This window comes from Colobus angolensis, unplaced genomic scaffold (genome assembly GCF_000951035.1).
Source record: "Colobus angolensis palliatus isolate OR3802 unplaced genomic scaffold, Cang.pa_1.0 Scaffold100, whole genome shotgun sequence".
NCBI classification, from domain to species: domain Eukaryota; kingdom Metazoa; phylum Chordata; class Mammalia; order Primates; family Cercopithecidae; genus Colobus; species Colobus angolensis.
The window spans coordinates 7,510,446-7,537,794 of NW_012110920.1; the positions used below are offsets into that span (position 1 = coordinate 7,510,446).

At 41.8% G+C, this 27,349-nt stretch overlaps 1 protein-coding gene across 9 annotated transcripts in view; it reads left to right on the forward strand.

Moving 5' to 3' along the window:
• The window catches only part of HHAT (hedgehog acyltransferase), a 352,024-nt gene that overhangs the window by 164,723 nt on the left and 159,952 nt on the right, over positions 1 to 27,349 (forward strand). For all 9 annotated transcript variants that reach the window (XM_011938280.1, XM_011938312.1, XM_011938271.1 and 6 more), the window contains one exon: positions 19,938 to 19,973. In XM_011938280.1, coding sequence (XP_011793670.1) covers positions 19,938 to 19,973 — 36 coding nt within the window. The remainder of the gene's footprint in view (positions 1 to 19,937; positions 19,974 to 27,349) is intronic.

Below are 27,349 nucleotides of genomic sequence, written 5' to 3' on the forward strand. Positions count from 1 at the left end.
GAGAAATACCCATGCTTTGTAAAAGAAGGCATGGGTAGGAGAGGGTTTAAATAGCTGTCTTGGGATATATAAACAACTGGAGTGTACTTTTACTTACTTTGTATTGTTTAACATGGTAGAACCATGACCAAGACTGGGATGAAAGATACAGGCCACTCTCAGCTCAAAATAAGGGATATAATTTTAATAAAGGGATTTCGTTTCAGTAGCAATTGCCTAGGTTATAGCAAAACTCTGCACCAAAAGCAAGTTAGACTAAATGATCTCTGGATTCTATTCTGTGTGTTAGTTTTTGTCTTCTTCCTGTCAATGGATGGGTTCAGATGCCAAGTATCTTATCAGCCTTTTGGGATCTCATTTCTTAGAGGGCTACTGGGCTCCAATTCTTAAATAGTTCCTTTTTCCCTTTTTAGCCTGTGCACCCTCTTTTTCCTACAAATGCCTTCAAAGTTAACAGAATATCAGCAGTTGAAAGGATCAAGTACCTTGATTCTAGTTTAGCCAACCATCTGAATATTTGGTTTCCTTTATAACACCCTTCACAGTGCTAAGTTTGCAACTTTTAGTCATCCCAGCAGAGACAGTCAAAAAGCAGGGAAATCTATGGGTCTTATGGCAGTCAAGATTTTCCAGAGAAACAGAATCAATAGATTGCACTCACATGTATGTATGTGCATGTATATATATACACATATATATTTATTTATTAATTTTAAGTAATTGGCAAATTCAAACTCTGCAGGGCAGGCTGGCAGACTAAAGAGCCAGGGAAGAGTTGATGTTCTACTTTTTAGTCAAAGGTGGTCTGCAGACAGAATTTCAGCCTCCTTGGGGCCCTCAGTCTTTTCTCTTAAGGCCTTCAACTGATTGAATAAGGCCCACCCACATTATGGAGGGTAATCTGCTTTACTTGAGGTCTACTGATTTAAGTGTTCATCACATTTTGAAAATACCTTACCTGCAGCATTTATACTGGTGTTTGACCAAACAACTGGTACCATAGCCTAGCCTAGTTGACACATAAAATTAATCGTCCCACATCTGGAGTATGAGAGAGAGGTGAAAGCTAGAAATACAAATTTGGGAGTCTTGAGCATATAGGTAGCACTTAAAACCTTGAGACTGGGTGCTGAGGTTGCCAAAATGATCTAGTGACAGGAAACTTCTCAAGGCGGCCCGTTTGGTTATAGTCATAATTGAGCTGAAATCCACCTGAAAACCCTGTTTTCTGGTTCATTACTTATCCATCTTAAACTTCCCGGTTCCTTGCATCCCCCCTCAAATGGTATTCTTTCACATTCCTGCCTCAGCCTGGATGTTATCATCAGACATGTCTCTCTTTGTCAATCTATCTTTAAAGTAGGCACTTGAAATTGAGGGTGACCTTCCAGGTGTGGTCTGATGAACACAAGCCATGCTCAATTCGTTTGTTCTTCTATTGAAGCAGATAAATATTAGAATTTGGTTAAAGGGAGGGGGGTTAGAATACTGTTGATTCATTGAGCTCACTCTTGGCTTAAAGGCTAAATCTCAATCTGCTTCTGCAACATCACCTTGCCTGTATCCTACATGTGCAGTGGTTTTGTAGTCCATAGTAAAGACTTGAGCTGCTCCTCTGAGTGAAGTGGGGAACAATTGTAGCATTAAGTAGAGGAGTGATGTATCTTGGGTCTTTAAAGGATCATTCTGGCTGCTCTGTTGAGAATGGCTTTTTGGGAGCAAGGGGAGCCTTTTAGGAAGCTATTGAAGTGGAAGTGGTGAGAAGTCATCAGATTCTGGATATATCTCAAAGTAGAGCTAACAGGTTCTACTGATGGATTGGATGTCAGGGTTACAGAGTTAAGTATGACTGCAAGGTTTTTAGCCTCAGCCACTGGTAGGATGGAGTTGCCATCAACTGAGATAGGGAAGGCTACCAGAGGAGGAGATGCAAGTGGGGAGATCAGGAGTTCAGTTTGGGATGTGTGAAGTTTGAAATTGCTTTTTTTTTTTGAGATAGAGAGTTTTGCTCTTTTTTTCCCAGGCTGGAGTACAATGGTGCGATCTCTGCTCACTGCAACCTCTGCCTCCCAGGTTCAAGTGATTCTCCTGCCTTAGCCTTCTGAGTAGCTGGGATTACAGTCGCACACCACCATGCCTGGCTAATTTTGTATTTTTGGTAGAGACAGGGTTTTACCATGTTGGCCAGGCTGGTCTCAAACTCCTGACCTCAGGTGATCCACCTGCCTTGGCCTCCCAAAGTGCTGGGATTACAGGCATGAGCCACTGCGCTCGGCCTGAAATTGCTTTTTGACATCCAAGTAGAGTTATTTAAAAAGTGAGGAGATGTGTGGCTCTGGACTGCAAGAAAGAGGCCTGAGCTGGAACTCCCAATCTGGGAGTCTTTAGCATAGGTAGTACTTAAAACCCAGAGACTAGGTGGTACGACTGCCAGTGGCATGGGTACACAGAGGAAAGAAGAGGACCAAGGACTGATGAGCCCTGGCTCTCCAGCAGTGAGAGGCTGGAATCAGCAAAGGAACCTGAGAAGGAGCAGCCAGTGAGTTACCAGGAAAACCAAGAGAACATGGGGTCCTGGGAACTCAATGAAAATCAAGGAGGATATCTATATAATAGATTATAAACTTTATATATAGTATAAAATATTGTATACATCTGTAATATATAATACATGCTTAATAAATATTTTCCATAAAGATTTTATATAAATTATAATATATTACAACATTTATATATTAGATTACTTCTGGGGAAATACAGGAAATGTGGCTTAGTGGAAAGAGCACCAGGAATCAGAAGTCCTGAGGGCTGGGCTCAGTTCTGTTGGTCTTAGTTCTTTAACTTTAGGCAAATTAAATAGCCTTTTTCAAGCAACATTTTTGACTCATTGGGAAAGTGGAGATTTTATTCCTTTCTTTACTCTCAGTTATTGCAAGAATCAACTGAAGTAATAGATATGGATATGGTTTGTTAGCAAAAAAGATACTGTCCTCCCTCCTCCTCCCTCTCTTTCTCTATGTATGTATAAATGTATATGTATATATATAGAAGGAATTCCAGATATTTGTTATATTTTTAATGCCTGTTGGACCATTCAGATTATGACCTATTGTAGGTCATAATCATTTTAGTGGGTTTCAGGCAACATTTGAAAATGAAATAGGACTGAGCATGCTGGCTCACACCTGTAATCCCAGCACTTTGGGTGGCCGAGGCAGGCAGATTGCCTGAGGTCAAGAGTTCAAGACCAGCCTGGCCAACATGGTGAAACCCCATCTCTGCTAAAAATACAAAAGACAGATGGGCGTGGTGGTGCATGCCTGTAGTCCCAGCTACTCGGGAGGCTGAGGCAGGAGAATAACATGAACCTAGGAGGCAGAGGTTGCAGTGAGCCAAGATCACACCACTGCGTAACAGAGTCAGACTCTGTCTCAAAAAATGGAATAGAAAATATCAGTATTCACGGGTCAGAGAGAGTAAAGGTAATTACAGTTTTTTTGGGGGAATCTTTTCAGTTATATACTTGCATTAGTTATCAAATTACCCCCATACTTAGTAGTTTAAAACAATAAGCATTTGTTATTTAGAGGGGTCAGGTATCTGTGACCTGCTTAGCTGGGTGGTTTGATTCAGGTGGAAGACAAGCTGTCAGCTAGGGCTGCAGTCATCTAAAGGCCTCGCTGGGCTGATCTTCCAGGCCTATGCTTGTGGCTGTTGGCAGGAGGCCTCAGCCTCTCACCACATAGGCCTTTCCTTAGTGCTACTCATGACATCTTTGCTGGTTTCTACCAGAACACATGACCTAAGACAGAAAGAAAACAAGAGTGTGCCCCCAAGACAAGATGCAGTATCAGATCAAAATTAAGAGTATCCGATCAAAAGTAATCAACTCTGCTATGACTCTGTTCTCTTCTGTTAGTCACATCTAGCGATCCTGGTACAGTGCGAGAGGGATTTTACGACAGTGTAAAGGGCGGGAGGTGGGGATTGTCCAGGGCCATCATGGAGACTGGCCATCACAACTTCTATAACTGGGTTGAGATATAAGATACATCTTTAAATGTGGGTCATGTGAGAAAGTGTTTAAGAAACACTGCTGTACAGTGTCTAATACTGTGCACCATTAGGCAGAGGTATACATTAGCTACAAGAAGCCCATTTAAGAAGCTCTGCTGTTGATGCGCTCTACACCCATGGTTAATTACCTGTGACTTTAAGATCATGAATATGAACACCAGTGACTTTTACAATGAAGCAACATCTGGGTTATGGGGAACTGTTTGTCCTTAAGTAAATTGAGCCTATACTAATGTCCTTTCAGAGTCCTTCTGTCTGATTTCTGTAGTTCTACACCTTTTACCTATCTGGTCATCTGTCAAGTGTATCTGCTGGTGGTGAGTTCTCACTTCAAATCTGTGGCCGTATTTCATGCACAACTGCATGGCTTGTTTCTTATAGAATACAATACAGGGGTTTGTGATAGCAGTTATACTTTCAGCTGATCTTTCTGCCTGTTTAGTCTTCTTAGGAGTGTGGTCTGAGTAATGAGCTTATGGAAAATTCTACCTGGAGATAAATGGGGTATAATTAAACTTTGATATTTTGAGAATAGGGATTATTAGAAACACAAAGTCATGCCCTACTTAAAGGAATCTTGTAGAATAATTACAGACATGATTTGTATAATATAATTTGATATATTCCCTGGTGTGAAAACAAATCTATTTTAGCTCTCCTAGCCAATATTTTTTGTGTTGACTAATGTAAATGACCTAAAAAGAACAAATTATTTTTGAAGTGCTAATAGATCCTAAGCAGGCTAGAAGTCTCTAGTTAAACAGTTAAAAGACCAGTAGAAAACATAACACAAAGTAAAAACATATGGCCTCGGGTTCTTAATTTGAAACTGTGAGAGTTTCAAACTGGAGTCGTTTCTTGATGTAAAGTGAGCCCTACTAATTAATTGGAAAGGCACTGTTCTACAAGAAAGTTTCTTAGTTTGATGTTGACTGTTTACTCTTCAACACACTCCTACTACTTGTCAGCCCTGCAGCCAGAGGTCTTCTCTGGCTTAAGATTTTACACCTCAGGGCTTCGCTGCATGTTCCAGTCACAGTGAAGGATTGGAGGATGTGCTGTTTTCAGTGGGCTCCCGGGTCTGTAGAGGCCCATTTTTTCTCGAAGAGTTACTGCTGTTAGAATGCTGGGCTGACTCTAATTTTCTTTTCTCTTTTTTTTTTTTTTTTTTTTTGAGACAGAGTCTCGCTCTGTTACCCAGGCTAGAGTGCAGTGGTGTGATCTCAGCTCACTGCAACCTCCACTTCCCCGGTTCAAGCAATTCTCCTGCTTCAGGCTCCCGAGTAGCTGGGACTACAGGCATGCGCCACCACACCCAGCTAATTTTTGTATTTTTAGTAGAGACGGAGTTTCACCACGTTGGCCAGCATGGTCTCGATGTCTTGACCTTGTGATCTGCCTGCCTCAGCCTCCCAAAGTGCTGGGATTACAGGCCTGAGCCACAAAGCCTGGCTATAATTTTTTATTTATGTATCAGTTGACCCCCTAAGCTGTCAACTCCTGTGGTCAGGGACTGTCGATCCCTGTACCTGACAGCATTTGGCTCATGGGAGAAGCTCAGTAAATATAAAGAAATTACATTCTTTATTCTCTTGTGTGGATTTATGTCCAGAAGAACAATGTTTGGGGTACAATATGCATGTGATACTACTTTTCTTAGTGTTTCTATTAAATGTAGTAAATTTTAATTTTCTTTGAAGTATATGAAACTTAAAAATTTAAATGTTGAGACAACAATATGATTCTTATTTCTTGAAATAAGATTGATTTTTAAAAAAATCTATTAAAAATCCCTACGTCATTTTTGGTAACATTCAGTAGGAGAGGAATTTAGTTTTTATAACACAGATAGGGACCACTGGCAGCTTGAATGAGCAGGTTGAGAACCACTCAGCTAGAGAACACTGAAGGCCCCTTTATGTTCTCACCTGTGCATATCCCTGAAGACCCAGCAACATCATCAGTTGGCTTTATGAGGTGACTTCTTCTCTGTCCAGAATGCTGTCTGAGCAGTGGGTGGCTAATGAAGGTGCTGTAGGCCTGGCCCACTCACCCGGCATTAATTATAACTAGGAAAAACCAAAGCAACTGTTGGCATGGTGGATTCTGAAAGGCCAGGCACTCTTTTGTATGTATTGCTTCCCTGCCTTGCAGTCTATTTTTATTTTTCCTTGCTGCCTCTGCTGTGCAAATCAGCCTATGCACTGCTTAGTCCTGAGAAGACCATCTGTGTCACACTGCCTTGAACCTCAGGCCTCAAGCCGTGACACAGCCCTGCAGAACTCCGTCCTCATCCGTGTCCTTCTGGTCTCTGCTTCCCATTCCCCACACCTGCCTATGCTGCATTGTGACATCGACAGTTGACAAACTGTGGCTCCTTAATTTTTTTCTTCTGGACTTCAGTAAAAAGAATTTGATAGAAAGTTATGGAAGTGGCCAGGCATCATGGCTCATGCCTGTCATTCCAACACTTTGGGAGGCCAAGATGGGCAGATCACTCAAGGTCAGGAATTTGAGACCAGCCTGGCCAACATGGTGAAACCCCGTCTCTACTAAAAATTCAAAAAATTTAGCTGGGTGCGGTGGTGCATGCCTGTAGTCCTGAGAATCCTTGGAACCCAGGAGTTGGCAGTTGCAGTGGGCTGGGATTGTGCCACTGCACTCCAACCTAGGTGGCAAAGTGAGACTCTGACTCAAAAAAAAAAAAAATTATGGAAGGGAAAATAGCCATATTCACTTAGATTAGCTCAGCAGCCACTTAAGTGAAAGAGATGCTGAGGGAGAGACTTAGATAGTTTGCTGGTAATTAGTAAGCCTAGGAGAGGCGGCTGCAAAGACTAGAAGAGCTTGTTGTTTTAAAACCCCAAAACTCTACTTATCTCTTAGTCAAGTAGGGAATAAAAAACCAAATGGGAATTCTTAAGGCTCCGATATATCATGAGTATGAGAGTAAAACTGAGAAAGGAAAGGACACAAATTAGTGAGAATGACACTAATGTCAAATATATTTTCAAAATTCGTTAGTGTCATTTTTAGATACAGTGACTATTGTCTTTTGAGTCCTGGTTATGGTAAAAAGTATTTTGTTTCAGTATAAAAGGAGGGAAAGCCTGTGCACCTCATTCTAGTTAAGCAACTTTTCAAACCAGTTGGCCTTGGGTAACGAGGCCAAATGTTCAACTATTCCGAGAGGTGAAACTAGATCCTTGAAGGGATCATGTGATGGCAGTTTTTCAAACCGTAATGAACAGATTCATCAAACACATGTCATGAATAATCACTTGTTGTGATGTATTCACAAACAAACTGCTGAAGGGTAGAATGAGGTATTAATAAGATGACTGATTATAAAAATACACATGCAGGGAAGATGTTCAGCTTTTAAGATTGTATTAATAATAGCCTTATATTAGTTTTGTGTTGAATTCTTTTGACCTGCTGGCACTTTTTTGTAAGTATTGACTCATTTAATTACCCAGCTCCCAGAACTCAACCCTTAGAAGCCTAACCTAATTTCTTTAGTTTCCTGAAGCTCTGGGTGTCTTGGGTCCAGTTTACTCTATAAGCACATGCTGAAGCCTGTGTCTCTGTGTAATTTTTGGAGCATCATGGAGAGGAAGGTGTAAGTCATATATCCTTGTTCTCTGTTTGGAGATACTCAGTGGTGTGGTTGTCAAGGGTGACCTGGGCAGAAAGACCAGCAGGGCTCTGTGGTTCCATTAGGGATGCAGACGTCTCTCCTCTTAATCTCGCTGCTTTTGGTTGCCCTCTGGGCATCATTACTGAAGTGCTCCTTGGAAGAAAGAAAAGAACATTTGTCACCATCTCCTGTGGCTCTGGAATCAGCTCCCCTCATCAGTCACCAACTCAAGTGATGTTCTGTGGGGACTGTTGCCAGTTGGCTTCTGCAGTGAGGATCCTAAACACTATGGAACTGACATGTTACCTGGGAAATACCTCCCACACCAGGCTGTCCAACTTCTTGTTCTTCAAAGCCCAGCTAGAGCATCAGCTCCTCTGGGAAACTCTTCCTACATGCCTCTCCTGCCCTCCCCCATGCTGGTAAAATGTAAACACCCCCTCAGGAACTCTCACAGCACCTCATGCTTATCTCTTCTTTGGCATTTATCCCTTTGTTCCGGATTCATTGAATCGCTTATATTTCCTCCACCAGACTGAATGCTGGAGGACCACATTCCACTTTGTTCGGGTTTTATTTTTCTAGCCTCTAATGCCATGCCTGGCACATAGTAGGCACTCTAAATATTCATTAAATGGATTTATTTGCCATTCTTATTTTGGCCCATAGACTCGGTTTCCCCAGCCTCTGCCCTTTGCAGATGCTTGAAATCTCCTGGCACATCTGTTTCTGTCCTGTCTCCTCCCCTTTCTCCCTTTTGCCGCAGCAGCTTTGCCCTGTTTCATCGGTTGCATGGGAGTTTGGGTAGGAAAATGGAAATCACTCAAGATATTTTGAGTGACAAGGATTAACTATAGGGAACTGGAGGCGTGCCAAATTCATAGAGGTGTTGTGGAGTAGAGGGTCGGAAGGCTGTTGGAAGCTGCTGCTGCTGATCTTGGCTGCCTGCAGCACCAAAGTGGGGTCTCAAGAGTCCCTCACCTCAGAAGCAGCTAGCGAAACCCATGTCTGCCATCTGCTGACGTCCACAGGCCTGTCCCCAGCTGCCCCCTGGGAAAAGTGGCTTTTCTTTTTTCCCTTCAGTTCTTATGAGAGTGCCTCTTATTGGGAGAACTGAATCAGAAGTCAGCTGGAAAGGGAATCTAGGAAGTGCTAGTTTATAGGCATTTCACCTCTGAGGTACAGGCCAATGCTTGGAAGGAAGGAATATCCACACACAAAATCTGGCATATGGAGAGCACTGCCTTGCTTCATCTGAAACCTTCTCCCTGAGCTGCCCACCCCCACCTTTAAAAAAAAAAAGAACAAAGCTCTGCCCATCTTATTGGATGCTTTAATTTTGTTAATATGTGGGAACCCTCATCCTTAGTCCTGTCCCAACAGTTAATATCCCCTCTGCCTATATTTTAGGTCTCCTGTGTTCTTCTTAAGAATTAAATCTTTCCTAGTCCAGAAGTTATAAGCATAATCTTTTGAAAAGTATATCTCATTTAATTTATAATACATTAGTCATTTGAAAATCGCGGAATTTTTAGTGAGGTAATCTGAGTTTAAGTTAAAATCAGGTCCCTTATTAGCTACATAATTGTAGGAGAATCATTTAATCATGCATTCATGCATTTTCATATTTACCAGGCTTGTACTAAGTGCCAAGAACCAGGCTCTGTTAGGTACCACTGGCTGTTAAATGGTTATAATATACAAGCCCTATTTTCCTTACAGTTTGTTAAGAAATGCTTGTGATGGTGCTTCGTAAATTTAAAGTTCCATTGAAGTACTAATCATTATTTTCCTAATAGACAACAACTTATAAATTCATGTTTAGAATTCTTTAATAGAATTTATTATAGTTATAATACGTCAGCAAAGTGGTATCATGGTCATATTAAGGGACAACACCGGGCCGGGCGCGGTGGCTCAAGCCTGTAATCCCAGCACTTTGGGAGGCCGAGACGGGCGGATCACGAGGTCAGGAGATCGAGACCATCCTGGCTAACACGGTGAAACCCCGTCTCTACTAAAAAATACAAAAAACGAGCCGGGTGACGTGGCGGGCGCCTGTAGTCCCAGCTACTCGGGAGGCTGAGGCCGGAGAATGGCGTAAACCCCGGGGGCGGAGCTTGCAGTGAGCTGAGATCAGGCCACTGCACTCCAGACGGGGCACCAGAGGGAGACCCCATCTAAAAAAAAAAAAAAAAAAAGGGACAACACCTGGAGTGAATCAGCCTCAATAATTTTTTTTTCCTTCTTGCTGTCTATATACTCAAGATTTAATTTAGCTTATACTATATACTTAATATATATACTCTCTATATACTCAAGATTTTTTGAGACTGTCTCCCTCTGTCACCCAGGCTAGAGTGCAGTGGCACAATTCCGGCCCACTGCAACCTCCGCCTCCGCCTCCTGGGTTCAAATGATTCTCCTGCCTCAGCCTCCTGAGTAGCTAGGAGTACAGGCATGTGCCATGACACCCAGCTAATTGTTGTATTTTTGGTAGAGACAGGGTTTTGCCATGTTGGCCAGGCTGGGCTCGAACTCCTGGCCTAAAGTGATTTGCTCACTTTGGCCTCCCAAAGTGCTGGGATTACAGGCATGAGCCAGTATATATTCAAGATTTACTTTTACTTAGCCTGGCTGCCTTGCCCGTGGTTCTAGCAGGCAGGGATGAGGTTTAATTGTCCTACTAGAACAGGACACAGTAGGTGAGAGGTAAGTCCCCAAAGGAAGCCAGGCCTTCCCTCAGAACAAACAAGCAAACAAGCAAAACCAACAAATGTCCACATGTAACTCCTATCTACTTTTCTCTCATCTGATGATTTTGCTTTATACTCTTGAAAATATTGCCTCCACCAAATCACCGCCATTTGCATTCATCTTCCTTTAAATCTTCTGTACCTATCACCGGTACAATGGAAGACTTTCCCCCAAATGAACAAAAACCAACCTTGTTTGTTTCATCTTTCTTCGGTGACTATGGTTCCTCTTCTCCTTCAGAACATAACTCTTCCTCATAAGAACTACCCACACTGGGTAGTGTCCTCCTCTCCTTCTCATCCTCTCTTCACTTGGCTCTAGTCTGGCTTCCATTTCCACCACTCAATGAAACTACTCCTCTAAGTTGCCAGTGACCTTTAATTTGGCAAATGTGTCCAATAGACATTTTTACATGAAGAGCTAAAAAGCAAGATGAACTTAGACCCTTATACTCACCCCATGCACAAAAATTAACTCAAAATAGATAATGGACTTTAAGTGCTAAACTATGAAACTTTTAGAAGGAAACAGAAAATTTTCAAGATCTTGGATGAGGCAAAGATGTCTTAGATCTAACACCAAAATCATGATCCATAGTAGGAAAAACATCGATCAATTGGATTTTTGAAATTCACAACTTTTATGCTTCAAAGACATTTTCAGAAAATGAAAAGATAAACCATAGGTTGAGAGAAAATATTTGCAAATTACATATCCAATAAAGGACTTGTTTCCAGAATACTCACAAGGGTAGGAACTCTCTTGTTCACTGCTGTATCCTAAGCATCTCTTGTAGCTCTCTTGAGCATCTAGAAGGTACTCGATAAATATTTCCTGGATAATCACAGCATTAATATAGTTTGGAGAATACTCTGTTAGGATTCTTAATGACGTCTAAGGAGGACAGAAAACAATCTTGAACATTTGTAGAACATTTTTGAAGCATTTGTACCTACTACATTTATTCCCTTTTCTGTTGTTGGTATCATTGTATCCATGCCACAGTTAAGAAAACAGAACCATGGAGGGATTAACTTTTTGCCTGTGGTCAAATGCTGTTAAGTGGTAGAGTCAGAATCCAGATCTCGAATTTCTAATTCTACATTCAGTGTGTCATGATTTCCACTGTTGTTGGGGAAATGTCTTCACTCCTGAGCTGATGATGCCTGGGACTGGTGCCTTCTCACCTTTCCTTCAGCAGTGTGAAATGCCTAGATCTCAGGCTTGTGGGCTGTTTTTCCAGACCCTCCTTCCTGATGATCTGATGGCAGACACACTTGTCTGATCCATAAGAGCATGTCACGTGATAACTCAGGACTGTTTTCACCATGTTTGTTCCGAGGAGTTTGTCCTCCCAGGGCTTGTTTTCTACTTTTCCATCGGACCTTGGTATTTCACCAAACGTGTTTGACTGCCAGCTGGGATCATGCTAGTCTAAGTTCATTTTCACTTCTCACTATGTTCCCGGGCGTAGCTTTTTATTCTTTCTTTCTTTCTTTCTTTTTTTTTTCTTCAGATGGAGTCTTGCTGTGTTGACTAGGCTAGAGTGCAGCGGAGTGATCTTGACTCCAACAACCACCTCCTGAGTTCAAGCGATTCTCCTGCCTCAGTCTCCCAAGTAGCTGGGATTACAGGCGCCCACCACTATGCCTGGCTAATTTTTGTATTTTTAGTAGAAATGGGGTTTCACCGTGTTGGCCAGGCTGTTCTTGAACTCCTGACCTCAGGTGATCCACCCTCCTTGGCCTCCCAAAGTGCTGGGATTACAGGCATGTACCACCACACCTGGCCCAGTTTTTATTCTTAACTGTGAGCAGGTTGAGACATAGGATAACAGATGGAGCTGAAGATGGTATGATATGGTGCCAGTTACTATATGATGTCATCAGTAAGCCTATTCCAAGAATCGTGCCTCGGGCATCCTTAGAAAATAAAGATGTTGCTTGAGACTGAGAGGAGGGCAGCATTGGGACACTTTGAAGAAAGCTGAGGTCTAGGGGGCCTGGTCGATCAGCCTCAGCTCTGCTGTTTGTTGTATCTCAATTATTTCATGTTCCTTATTCTGTGCTTCTGAATTAGTCAAGTGAGGAGGAGGTTAGGGTAGATATACTTTCAGGTCTTCTCTGCTGTCTAAAATTGGGTTGGGTAGGCTAGCCAGAACTAATCAGGGCTTCTTGAGTCTAGGTATCAACTTTATCACCCTAGCGATGTGCTTTGGTTTTTACCCCCAGCTGTGCAAATTAGTTTTAAAACTTCCCAGGCAGGAATGTAAAGGCTGAACTTTGGCAGCCCGTTAATGGGATAAACAAGTCTAGTGACAAAAGACTGAAGATTGAAAATGGAAGAGGTGGAGGCAAGGATTGAGAGCTGAATTTTGGTATATTGTCTACATGCTACCTTGCCTGTGTCATCCTTAGTGACCATGACAACAGTGGTTCTAAAACATACCTCAGTTGTATGGTATTTGCCACTCCTGGCCATAGTCCATTGCTGTTTTTATCCCTAGCTCCCACCCAGCCAAGATTAGCCTGGGAGGAAGGACAGGACCCCAAAGGGCAGGCAGCCTGTTAGTGCAGAACAAGTCCTGGAGCTGGCTATAGGTTCTGTCTGAGTTCTGCCATGGACGTGCTGTGTGGCCCCCATCCCTCCTCCATCAAAGGAGCAGTTCTAAGCTAGGTGATATATAAACCTCTGTGCTCTGTGAGTAAGCATATGGACAGCACCACTTTGTCAGGCCCAACAAGCCTAATTTTGATGCACTGCGAAGCTCTAATGAGTACAGCAGTCATAATCATAAATAAACTGCCAGGGCTGCCATGGATGTGTTAGCCCAGGCACAGTCTACTAATTTGCTGATGGTAATCAGACAGGAGCTGCTGCTGTGGGAGGGAGCATTCATACTTAGAGATGCTGCCTGAAAGTGCCTGAAACACGAACTTGGAAACTTGAGGCTTAAAGCAATCTTAAAGGTCATCCATTCCAGTTTCTTTTTATCTCAAGCTGAAATCTGCCTCCCTGTGGCTGCTATCAATTGATGTGCAGATAACAAAGCTTGCATATCATACAAGATTTTCTATTTTTAATTTCTGGAAGGAGCGAAGAATAATATGTACAGGATCCATGTTCCTTATGCCTCTTCATAAGGAAATCCTGGTTTTCTGTGGGCTGGTTAGCAGTGAGACTATTTCCTTAAAAGGTGATAAGAATGATTGTGCTACAGTTTGATCAGTATCTTATTTCAGAAGAGAACCCCCATTTTTATCTGTGGGTATTTATTTTATGCACTTACATAAAATAATCAGTGTATTAAATAACTACTTTTGAGCCTCTTCTATCTGCAGTGTACGATGCTAAGTGCCAGAGCAGACAGAAGCATTGGTGCCTTATTATGGGCGTATCATTCACACATTGCTTCACTCAACGACATTTATTGCTTTCCGGCAGGCTCTGGTTCTTGCCCTTTTGAAGTTTTTGGTCTGTTGTGGGAGAGAATGATTGATTAGTTATCAGTCACGCTGCATTGAAATTATTGTTGACTTTTCCATCCCTTTAGGCTCTATTCTCCCTGAAGCAGAGGTTATGTACTGTGCATTACTGAATTTCCGGTATCTAGCACAGAATAGGCACATAATGAATATTTGTTAAATGAGTCTGTGGTTGAATATATGAAGGAAAAAGCACAGACTTTGGTGTCTGCTCTGAGCTAAATCCTGACTGAGCATTTGCTACCCATGAGACTGGGAATAAAGACACAAGCCTTCATAAAATAGGACCTATTTAACAGGGATGTTGTGAGGACTAAAAATTAGGATATACAGAGTGCTTAGCCTAGTGTTTGGCATATACTTCTAAGAAAACAATGTATATTCTTTTGCTACTGTAGCTCCTTAAGGTGCCTTTTGCATCTGTATAAAAAAACTAAATGAAAATATATTTCTTTTTTTTTCTTTTTTGAGGTGGAGTCTTGCTCTGTCGCCCAGGCTGGAGTGCAATGGTGCAATCTCGGCTTACTGCAACCTCCACCTCCTGGGTTCGAGTGATTCTCCTGCCTCAGCCTCCCTAGCAGCTGGGATTACAGGCACCCACCACCATGCCTGGCTAATGTTTGTAATTTTAGTAGAAACAGGGTTTCCTCATTTTGGCCAGGCTGGTGTTGAACTCCTGACCTTGTGATCTACCTGCCTTGGCCTCCCAAAGTGCTGGGATTACAGGTGTGAGCCACCACGCCTGGCCATGAGAATATATTTCTAGAATTCATTGGATTGCTAGTGTTTTGAAATTAAAGATGGCCCCACAGGGGAGGCCCCACCCCTTAACTCTTTGGAAGGAGCATGAGTTAGGTTTACCATCGTAAAGAGGAAATCCATACTGGACGTTTCAAAATCACTGATGGAGTAAATTTGAAATATTCTCATCATAAAAAATGTTAAATATTTGAGGTGATGGATATGTTAATTAGCTCGATTTAATCATTCCACATTATGTTAAAAAATCATAGTTATCACTTTGTACTCCATAAATGTATACAACTATAATATGTCAATATGTAATAATAATGATGGTAAAAGAATTAACTCATGATTCTGAGGAAGCTGCAAAAGTCCACAAATTCTGGTAACAGGGGGCTAGACCTCTGGTTGGGTAGACCACAGTTTTCTTTTGGATAGAATCATTTTCTCTTATGATACTTAAAATTCTTAAGGTAATGATGAAATAACTTATTTTTAAAATACCGCATAAATTTAAATAACAGTTTATAGTTTCAAATATGTTTGGTTTATTTCTTTCTAATGGGAACAGGATGAAAGGCATATGCATTCTTTAAGCCAAACCTTTAGCATCATATTAAATATGTTGCCTGACTTATTGGTGGTGAAGTTGGTAAGACTAAGATAATGACTCTTATGAAGAGCAGCTTTATGGACCACTTCATTCTCCAGCCAGGAAGATAGGTATCATTGGTTTTATCATGTGGTCTTGATTTTCATTTTATATATGTTCACTCATTTACAGCTCAAAAACAAAAGATATGAGGAAAAACTAATTAGAGTTATAGACATTAGATTCTGATTTTAGGATGCATTGTTAATTTCTATATACAAAAACATGAACTTGTTTGTCTTTATTTTGCAAGGAGTGTGCTTTCTGTTTTATCTTTCATTTTTAAAATGTTGAAATAATCTTAAAGTCACAAACATTAGAAGCACAGTACATGTAACATTTTCCCCCGAATTATTTGAGATTAGGTTGTGGACATGAAGCATCATCACCCTAAATACTTCACCGTATGCTTCCAAGGACACTTTCCTATGTATTAGGTTGGTGCAAAAGTAATTGTGGGTTTTGTCATTACTTTTAATGACCAAGACCACATACAATTACTTTTGCACCAACTGAGTAACTGCAATATGCAGGTTGAATATCCCTTATTTGAAATGCTTGGGTCCAGAAATCAGTGTTTTGGATTTTGAGCTTTACAGATGTTGGAATACTTGCAGTTACACTAGTTGAGCATCTCAAATTTAAAAATCCAAAATCTGAAAGTGTTCCCATGAGCATTTTTATGAGCATCTCATTGGTGCTCAAACAGTTTTAGATTTTGGAGCATTTCAGATTTCAGATTTTTTGAATTTGGGATACTCAGCTCTCTAATAACCAAACTCAGGAAGTTAACCTTGGTGCATTCCTACTATTCATTCCTCAAAACCAAGGTACTGTTCCCTGGGGGGTCTTCTGGCTAGTGGAGACTATCTGGGCTCAGGTGTTAGCTTTACCCCTAACAAACAATCACTTAACCTCTCTGTGCTTCTGTTTCTTCCTTTGTGGTGCAGATGGTAATAGTATCTGTCTACCTCATAGTGTTACTGCAAACATAATTGTGTGTATGTGTGTAGAATGGAAGAGTGCCTGGCACATGCTAACCACTGTATGTGTGTTGGCTTTTACTATTAACATCCCCCCTTCTCCACTCTGTGTGTGCTGTACTGTGCCTGCATGGTGAGAAACTATAACCCTTTATTCTCCCCTAACCTTGCCTTTCTCTCTTACATGATCCAAGGAATGTGAGAAGCAGCATTAAATTAAAGCTTATGTATATTCTACCCATATCTTGTAGTCATTGCAAAGGCTCTTATATTTAGAGGTGATTTTTTAAAAACCTGCTCTTTGTCCCACTTCTGGAGCTAGAATTAATTTTTAGATACATTCATCCTTTCATGTATTGGGTGTCTACACAGAATTGTCATTGGGAAGTATTTTCAAAGCCCTAAGATGTGCTTTGCAATGGAAATCTTTCAGGGCTATAAGAATGGATAATTTCCTGGCTATTAGTTGAATAAGAAAGACACATTTTGCCTTTCAGAGATTGTTATATTTTATAATGCAGAGATGGTTTTGAATATATTTAGTTTTTAAATATTCAGTAGGTGGTGTGCTAAAGCTTAGTGTCCTTAGGTAGGCCTCATGTTACAAGCAGAGGAGGAGATGGGTGAGGGAATTGGTTTGGCTGGCCACCGTTTCTATGAGGAAGGGCACCTGGAAATGGAAAGAAATGAATTGACTACCAACCACATCATCCCCTGGAGGCCATGGCTAGGTTGAATGAGAATGATGGTGTTGGCATGAGTTGGGTGAACCTTATTTTTTTCAAACTGATAGTCATCCAGAAACAGAAGGACAAATAATGTACGTCTCCACTTACCTGAACTTCTATCACTTTGTGGAGCCTGGCTAGCTGAGACCAAGAAGGTGGGTGGAACCTGGGAAGAAGAAGTAGGTGGGAGAAGAAGCAGGTGGGAGAAGAAGCAGGTGGGCTTCCCTGGAGCAGGGCAGCCATGCTGGGAGAAGCAGAAATGAAGTGGAAGCGGGAAGACATCAGCTTTTAACATGAGCAGTCATTTTCAATTAGTAATAATGAAAGGCAGTAAGAACCCTGCTTTTAGTGGGGTGCTTGGGAAGAACAAGTAATTCATGCATTTTAGGGTTCAGTTTGATTTCCAGCTTTGTTTTCTACTGGCTGTCAGCTCCGGGGATACCAGTACCTGCCTCACCGGCATGTGTATGTGAGCACCAAACATAGTACTTGCCACATTGTAAACAATAAATATAATTTCTCATTATTATCAGGTTTTTCATTACTGTTTCAGTGCCTTCCTCCTACCCCACTATATACTGCGGATCTCTGATTTCTTCCATGTCTGCTTTGTCCTGTGATTCCTGAAATAGAGTCTATTGGTCTCTGTTCCTAATGTAATTGAAAAGGCTCTACAAGCTTTGGATGAGCGAAGGAAGCTGAAATCTTTGTTTTAATCTACACATACTTCTACCTCCCATGTTATAGATGTGGCAACCTTAAAATTGCTGTCTGTGGTGTGGGATATTTATTTATGGGGCTGAGCAAGGTAGCCTTGGTTTTGGTTAAGAGAAGGGATCATTTCTTTTTAAAAAAAAATTGTGTTAAATATAATTTTAGAAAGAACTTAGCATCTTATCCAGGTCAATGTAAAATTCAAGTGAAACACATCACCTCTCCCTACAGGTAGATCTCTCTTTAGAGAAGAGCCCTGTGCAGAAGACTTATGAATAAATGGAATTTATATATCTCTAATCCCATTTTTCCTGAATTATGTAATTATTTTAGGTCAGTGATATAGTAAATGAGGTCTGTCATGTTTTGGCTTTGAGTTTCTTTATTCTCACCTATGCTGTGTCCATTGTCTGTAAACAGATACTTAAGTACATAAAAGAATCTTGTCATTTAAAGGTATCCCACAGGGAATGACAGTAATTACCTGTCAGATGTCAGGTGGCAAGGTACCAGGCATGATGGGATGTTCCAGGGATGAGGCAAGGGTGGAGCTGGAAGCTAGGGACAGGTGGGGTCTGGACAGTCAGACACCCCTCGAGGGTGAATTCCTGTGTCCATTACCCCTTGTCTGAAAGGGACAGAATTAACTCAGGCCCTACTCAGTCAGGTTGGCAACCCAAGAGGTGAGACTCGTGGGTGGGATGCAACCACCACCCTTTAGGTGCTGGGAGCAGTGATTCTGTCTAGGGGACTATATCATCATGATTCTGGCCACCTGGTTTTTCTCTCTCTCTCTTTTTTTTTTTTTTTTTTTTTTTTTTGAGACGAGGCTTGCTCTGTCGCCCAGGCTGGAGTGCAGTGGCGCAATCTCGGCTCATTGCAAGCTCCGCCTCCCGGGTTCACACCATTCTCCTGCCTCAGCCTCCCGAGTAGCTGAGACTACACTGGCCACCTGGTCTTTTTACTCACACTCTGACCCAAAGGGAGAGAAGGGCACTAGCTACATGATCAGAGGTTCAGGAGGAACAAGCATGCTAGTTAGAGAAACCAAGCAGTGTCATTTATATGGACTGTACCAGTTTGGTGGTGTCAGGAAAAGGCTGTGACTTCAAGGGTCTGCCATAGCCCAGTGCTATGGGATGGCTGGTATGAGGCTCAAGCACAATGGCAGGCTCCCCGGCTAGTGCATGGAGCTGCAGCTCTTCCAATCCCCTGCTCAGGGCAGACCCAGAGATGGGACAGGGTTGTTTTCTCAGGTGGAAAGCTCCAGGGACTACAACTAGGTGAGGCTTGGAAGGCCACTGCCACACCAGCCTCTCCCCGCCCCACCGCCCCCAACCTTCTTCCCTTTGGCTAGTGTGGTGTTGTGCTTTTGAAACATATTTTGGGCTGAGTGCGGTTGCTTGCACCTGTAATCCCAGTACTTTGGCAGGTTGAGGTGGGAGGATTGCTCAAGCCCATGAGTTTGAGACCATCCTGGGCAACATAGACCATGTCTCTAAAAAAATTAAAAATCAGCCAGATGTGGTGGTGCACACCTGTAGTCACCGTTATTCTGGGGGCTGAGGTTGGAGGATTGGTTTAACCTAGGAGGTCAAGGCTACAGTGAGTGTGATCGCACTGCTGCACTTCAGGCTGAGTGGATAAAGCAAGACTTTGTCTCAAGGAAAAAAAAAAAAACCATATATGTATACATATATATATGTGGTTGTGTGTTTGTATACATATATATTTTTTAAATGAACATCTGAGACATGAATATTACAAACAGACTCATCTATTGGAAAAGTGGAAGGTACCTGGGAGATCCACTCTCATGGCCTTTGTTTCTAGAGAGAGCTTACCCTTGCTGAGACACTTACGCTACTAGAGAGCAGTGTTTCTGCACCAGAATCTCCTGGAGGGCTTGTTAAGTTTAATTGCTGGGCTCCATCCCCAGAATTTCGGAATTGGTGTGTCTGAGGTGGGGCCTGAGAAGCTGCAATTCCAACAAGTTCCCAGGAATGCTGCTGCTCCAGGGGCCGCATCTTGAGAACTCCTGTGGTAGAGCAATCCATTTATTCATGCCATGAATTTAAATTACATAGATAGTTGTCTAGTCTACCATTACTATAAATACCTTTTCTTGATATGCCTGTCTATGTCTCCTTTGAACAGGTATTTTGATGTTGGACTGCATAAGTTCTTAATCAGGTAAGCCAATAATTTTTATTTTAGGTAACATTGAATAGCATGTCTATTATGAAAGACTGAAACGGAAAATCCTTGTTAAATATCTTGATAAATAATGGCATTTATATATTTATACCTGTCAAGATAACATAGATAACATTGCTAACACTAGTTTTTTTGTGTTTCCCAGAATCACACATGATTAAGCAATTAAAGAAATCAATGTTTAAAGTGGCTTATTTCTGAAGTGATAGTTACCTAAGATCTCAGACAAGTATAATTCCAACTACTAGGCTGCTGGAAAAACTAATTGAAAAATTAGGAGTGCCAACTTGTATTCAGACATTAAACAACCCCCTTAACCAATTTTCCCTCCACTGAATTTAGTCTTTTTAAGTGGAATCTTTCAGTTGCTTTATAGTTGTGAAGATACAACCTTGTTCATAATTGAAAGAGATTACAGATGACAGTTTATATCCTAGTTTATTGGTGATTTTTACCAGAGTTGGGTTATGGGACATATTAATTTCAAATAGCTATTAAATCTAATAGAGGTTAAATGGAAATATACCAGCATTGTAGTTTTAAGAATATGCATATTTTGTCTGCTATCAATTTTGCTGTGTTTTCTAAATGTATTAATATTGAGCATGTATTACTCTAATAATGGTAAATAATGATCATTAAAATGCTTGTCAAAAACATTGAGGGAAGCAGAAATGGTTGCTGAAAGACTGCAAGCTAAAGATGACAAGGAAACCAGAAATTATGTAAAGTGATTTGCTTTCTGCAAGTATGTATCTCTAAATGCTAGTTAATACTGTCTAATAGCCTGATAATGAACAGTCTGTAAACGCAATGTGATTTTTGGGTAAGTGTTATGTTGGTTTCATTCTCTACAATGCGTGGCCGTCTCCCTACTGGTAAGATGCTCTTTGAGAGGAAGTGTACATAATTGACATCACCTTTAATCCCACCAAAAAACACTTTTCCTCTGCACTGGGTATGGTGGTGGTCTGAGTAAGGCCATGCAGGCCTTGTCCTCTTTGACCTCTTTTCCAAGGCCTCATCCAAGGCTGCACAGTGAAATCTCCTCGGCTTCCCCCCTACTCAAGGAATATGGATGGTCCTGGCTTTCTCCAGGACCATCCATACTTACTCCACAGATAGTAGAGTGTGAACTGCTATCTTCAACACAGCAGGGGTAAATACATTTTAGCAGGAAGGACAAAGAACCAACAGTCGTGGGAAAGCAGGCATGAACATTCCATATTTGAACTGATCAGAAGAATCTGGATGTATTATTACTTCAGGGAGTAGTTCGAGTTTTTTATTTAATGTCTTTGGTGCTTTGTATAACTCCCATTGTACTGTTCCCTTATTGCCTTGTAGTGGATGCAAATTTGTACTCTTATTTTTTACAGTAAATTTCTTGAGGTCAGGGATCATGTCTTAGTCACCTATCAATGATTAGATTCAGAAACTTGTATAGGATCAACCTTCAACAAACATTAGTGCTAGCAGGGAATGAGATGAGACAGAAAGGACAAGAGGGGTGAAGCAGGTTGAGAAGAAGCTGTACAGTCATTTATTCAGCAAATAACTTAAGCTTACCATGTGCCACTTACTTGGATATGCCTAGGAATGCTGCCACTTGCAAAAACAGACATTTGATTTGAAGCTTTCCATGTGCTTATCCCTTGCCAGGCTTGTAGCTGGAGCAAACGGTGGGTCTGCCTCTGCTATCCCTCCTCTCTTTCCTTCTTCTGGGCTCCAACCCTTCCTCCTCTGTTGGGTCTGGAGGAAGGAGAGGGAGTGGTCAAGTGGCTGTAACGTGACTGAAGCTGGGATCCCCTCGCTCTGGCAGGTGGCCCTTGTGGGCAGGTACTGGAAGATGCTCTAACTGGTCACCTTAACCAGCATTCTGTGAAGCGAGCACTATTGGGAGAGTAAGGCTTCTCTCTACCTTGCCATGCTGTCTTCTGTGTTTCCTTTCCCTCATTCGGGTAGGGGGCAGAGAAAATTAGCAGGTTTCTTGCTTATCCTACTGGGGAATGAGAGGTTAGTTTTGCAGGCATCCCTGGCCTCTGGGAGTAGGTCTCTTCCTCTCCCATCACATAACAGCGTGCCCCACTAAGCAAACAACTTAATGACTCCAAGGAATTTCTTCCTCTTTCCTCTTCCCAGCTTGGGAGTAAGGGGTAGGGGTGGTAAAGATGGTGGTTGGGAGCAGAGGCAGTTCTCCATCTTGCAGTGATCCCAGAATGGGGTGGATCTCACCTCTTTATTTGCAGCTCTCTTTAGAAAGTGAGTATTTTCAGGCCGGACTTGGTGACTCACACCTGTAATCCCAGCACTTTGGGAGGCCAAGGCAGGTGGATCATGAGGTCAGGAGATCGAGACCATCCTGGATAACACAGTGAAACCCCATCTCTATGAAAAATACAAAAAATTAGCCAGGCATGGTGGCGGGCCCCTCTAGTCCCAGCTACTCAGGAGGCTGAGGCAGGAGAATGATGTGAACCCAGGAGGTGGAGCTTGCAGTGAGCCAAGATCGCGCCACTTAGCTCCAGCCTAGGTAATAGAGCAAGACTCTGTCTCAAAAAAAAAGAAAAAAAAAGTATTTTCAACCATGTGCAGTGGCTTATGCCTGTAATTCCAGCACTTTGGGAGGCTGAGGTGGGCAAATCACTTGAAGCCAGGAGTTCAAGGCTAGCCTGGGCAGTATGAGAAAAAATCCTGCCTCTACTAAAAATACAAAAATTAGCCAGGCGTATTGACACACACCTGTAATCTCAGCTACTTGGGTGGCTGAGGCATGAGGATCACTTGAACCCAGAAGGCCAAAGCTGCAGTGAGCCGAGATAGGGCTGCTGCACTCCAGCCTGGGCGACAGAGTGAGACTCTGTCTCAAAAGAAAAGAAAAGAAAAAAAAAAAAAAAAGAGGTATTTTCTGCTCCCAGCTTGGGAGGGAAGTCAAACCTGATGGGACCCAGCACCATTTATGACTGGACACCTTAATAAGAAGTGTTTCTTTGGGACAATGACCCTGAAGCTAGGTTGAAGAGGGTGGGGGCATGGTGGGGTTAGCAGTGAGGGGATGGCAGCAACAGCTCTTTTAAGAAGATAAGCTGTGAAGGGGAGGAAAGAAAGACAGGGCAGCTGGTGGAGAGGGTGGGTGGAGTGGGTATTTTTTTCTTTTTAATGGGATGAACTCTTGTATTTAGCCACCAGAAGGTCTTAAGTGTCCTTTAGACTTAGAGAAAGCAGTTTCATTTAGGTGGAGAGAAGTAGAGCCTGATTGCTGGGGGGAGTGAGTGGCCCCTTAGTAACCTCAGACAGCAATGGCATTTTCTTGTAAATATATCATTAGAGAAAACCTTAGAGGGTTGGAAGAGTGAAAGGGATGGTCCTTAAGGAATACTTCTCACTCTATAATGGCCAAGAGAAGAAAATATACTTCCCTTTGTAAAAGAGCAAATGTGGGAGAAATTGTCACAGGTTTCCTCCTCCCCTCTAAGATAAACTACATTTATTAGCTCCAACAAGTTCTTAATGTGCAGTTTGGCTTGTCAGGCTGTATTGAATACTTAGTGTTTGGCTTAAAAAAAAAAAACAAACTACAGCATGCCTGAAATTAATCAGCTGCATCTTTTAAATTGATGGAAGTCATGTCGACTTCTCTGGAATGACGTAAATTTCCACAAAGCCAAGAGCCCTATCTTTGATCTCAGACTAGGCATTTGCAAGGAGGGACATGCTTCCTTTTAAACCCTGAAGTGCTCTACTGAGCCATGGGGGCAGGAAGGAGCTGTCACACTTAATGAAATGTGGGCATTTTTGGTATTAGTGTTTTGTGATGACTGTGGGAAAATTCAGTGAGCTCAGTTCTGCATCTTATAGAAATCATAAACAGAAGCAGCAACCACAACTCACTTAGGAATGGCCTCAGAAGAAGCCTACTGGCTGGAGTTCTTAATGTGACACTGCGTAAGGAAAGCTGACCAACCTGGAGAAAGAGATTACAGAATAAAAATCTCTGTTTCATTATAGATAACAGGGTGGCTTGTTTAAATTTAGCTTAGTTTAGCTTTGGCAAGGAAGTAAATGATTTTTGGTTTGATTCTTGCTGACTGAGGCATGTTTCTTTTTCTTTCTTCTTTTATCTTTGAATAGATATGGGGTTTTGCCATGTTTCCCAGACTGATCTTGAACTCCGTGAGCTCAAGCGATCCTCCCGCCTTGGCCTCCCACAGTGCTGGGATTACAGGCGTGAGCTACTGCACCTGGCCAGCATTTTCCATCTTACTCAGAATTGCAGCCAGCACTGTCTCTTTTAAGACAAAGGTGTACATGTGGTCTCACTTATATGTGGAATCTAAAAAAATTGAACTCATAGAAATAGTAGAATGGTAGCTACCAAGGTCTGGGAGTGGGAATGAAGAAATCTCAAGGAATACAAAATTTCAGTTAGACAGAAAAAGGAAGTTCAAGAGCTCTATTGTATAATAGGGTAACAATAGCTAATAATGATGTATTCTTGAAAATTGCTAAGAGAGGAGATTTTAGGCTTTCTTACCACAAAAAAAATAAGTATATGAAGAAATGCATGTGTTAATTAGCTTGATTTGTCCATTTCACAATATGAACGTATTTCAAAACATGTTGTACACCACAAACATATACAATTTTTGTCAGCTAAAAAATAATATTTTAAAAAAGATGAATGATACTTGTTTTGTTCTGTCCCCTACCTCTGACTGCTCCTGTCTGACCACCTCAGGTGGGGCAGTAGTTTTCAGTGGAGCAGGATAACATCGTGACTTAAAAAAAAATTTGACACATTATGTTTGTATTTATGGGGTACAATTTGATGTTTTGATATATTTATGTTGTATAATGATCAAATCGGGGTAGTTAGCATATCTGTCATCTCATGCATTTGTCATTTGTAGTGAGAACATGCTGTATTTGGTATTATACAATAACTTTGATATAATATACAATACCTTACTATTAACCATTGTCACTCTACTGTGCAATTGAACACCAGAACATACTCTTCCTATCTAATTGAAACTTTGTACCCCTCACCAGTCTTTTCCTATCCTCCCCTCTCTACCCCATCTATGGTAATCACTGTTTTATTCTCTGCTACTGTGTTATGAATTTTTTTAAGCTTCCACATGTCAGTGAAATCATGTAGTATTTGTCTATGTCTGGGTCTTTTCAGTTAACATGATGTCCTCCAGATCCATCCATGTTGTCACAGATAACAGGATTTCTTTCTTTTTTATGGTTGCATAGTATTCCATTTTGTTGCCAAAATCAAATAATATATAGAGATGAATCTCTAAATTTAAAACATTTTATTTGGCCCCAGGCACGGTGGCTTATGCCTGTAATCCCAGCACTTTGCGAGGCCAAAGCAGGTAGATCACTTGAGGCCAGGAGTTCAAGACCAGCCTGGCCAACATGGCAAAGCCCTATCTCTACTGAAAATACAAAAATTAGCTGGGTGTGGTAGCACATACCGATAATTCCCGCTACTTGGGAGGCTGAGGCACAAGAATCTCTTGAACCTGGGAGGCAGAGGTTGCAGTGAGCTGAGATCATACCACTGCACTCCAGCCCTGGGTGACACAGCATGACTGTGTCTCAAAAACAAACATATGGGAAGCAAGACGTTTCAATTCAGGGCATACATACAGACCAGGTGGTCTTCCGTATGTCCAGAGAACAAACAAAGTTGGGAGTTGTATTAGACAGAGAAATGTTATGTATTGTTTTGAAAGAAAGCTCATTGGCACTAGAGAGGTAAGCTCTGAGATTGAGAGATGGTAAGCTCTGACTGGTGACTGACGATGGTAAATAAAACCAGTGTTAGAGTCTCGGGAGGTCATTTCAGCAGCTACTAGGTAAAACTGGTCTTAGGGTTACAGCAGGCTGTTTCAGCACCTGAGCTTGTGGAACATTTAACTCTTGGAGCAGGTGCTATGTGTCCCAAGTGCTTTTCTTCCCTGGCCCCTCAACTCTGATGTAGTTGGGCATGACAAGAGTGATCCAATTTGTATAATTAACTTTCACGGTATGTATATGCCACATTTTCTCTATCTGTGCATCTGTTGTTGGACACTTGAGTTGATTCCATCTCTTGGCTATTATCAATAGTGCTACAGTAAACATGGGAGTGCAGACATGGGAGTGCAGATATTTCTTCAATATACTGATGTTCTTTCCTTTGGATGTATACCCAGTAGTGGGATTGCAGGATCATATGGTAGTTTGGTTCTTAATTTTTTGAGGAACCTCCAAACTGTTTTCCAAAGTGGCTGTACTAATTTATATTGCCACCAACAGTGTGTAATGTAAAAGGTTCCTTTATCTGCACATCCTTGCCAACACTTTTGTTTGCATTTTTTTTTTTTTTTTTTTTTTGAGGCAGGGTCTCCCTCTGTCACTCCGGCTTTGGTGCAGTGGCATGATCATGGCTCACTGCAGCCTCAGCTTCCTGGACTCAAGCAATCCGCCCGCCTTGGTCTCCAAGTAGCTGGGACTACAGGCATGCACCACCATGGTCAGCAATTTTTTTTTTTTTTTTTTGGTAGAGACAGGGTCTTACTGTGTTGACCAGGCTGCCTTTGAACACCTGAGCTCAAGTGATTCTCCTGCCTTGGCCTCCCAAAGTGATGGGATTACAGGTATGAGCCCCCACACTTGACTTTTTTTTTTTTGGTCTTTTTGGTGGTAGTTATTCCAACTGGGATGAAGTGGTATCTCATTGTGGTTTTGATTTGCATTTCCCTGATGATAGGTGATGCTGAGTATCTTCTCATATGCCTGTTGGCCATTTGTATATCTTCTTTTGAGAAATGTCTATTAAGATCTTCAGCTCATTTAAAAACCCTTTGTTGTTTTGTTTTTGTTTTTTTTGAGACAGAGTCTCACTCTGTCGCCCAGACTGGAGTGCAATGGCATGATCTCGGCTCAGTGCAACTTCGCCTCCCGGGTTCAAGTGATTCTCCTGCCTCAGCCTCTTGAATAGCTGGGATTACAGGCATCCACCACCATGCTTGGCTAATTTTTTATATTTTTAGTAGAGACAGGGTTTCACTATGTTGGCCAGGCTTGTCTGGAACTCCTGACCTCATGATCCACCCACCTCAGCCTCCCACAGTGCTGGGATTACAGATGTAAGCCACTGAACCTGACCCATTCTGTCTTTTTAATTGGGGAATTTGATCCATTGACATTCAAGATTATTATTGGTAAGTAAGGACTTACTCCTGCCATTTTGCTAATTGTTTTTTGGTGGTTTTGTAGATCTTTTTTTCCTTTTTTCCTCTCTTGTTTTTTTTCCCCTCTGGTTTGGTGGTTTTCTGTGTTGCTAAGCTTTT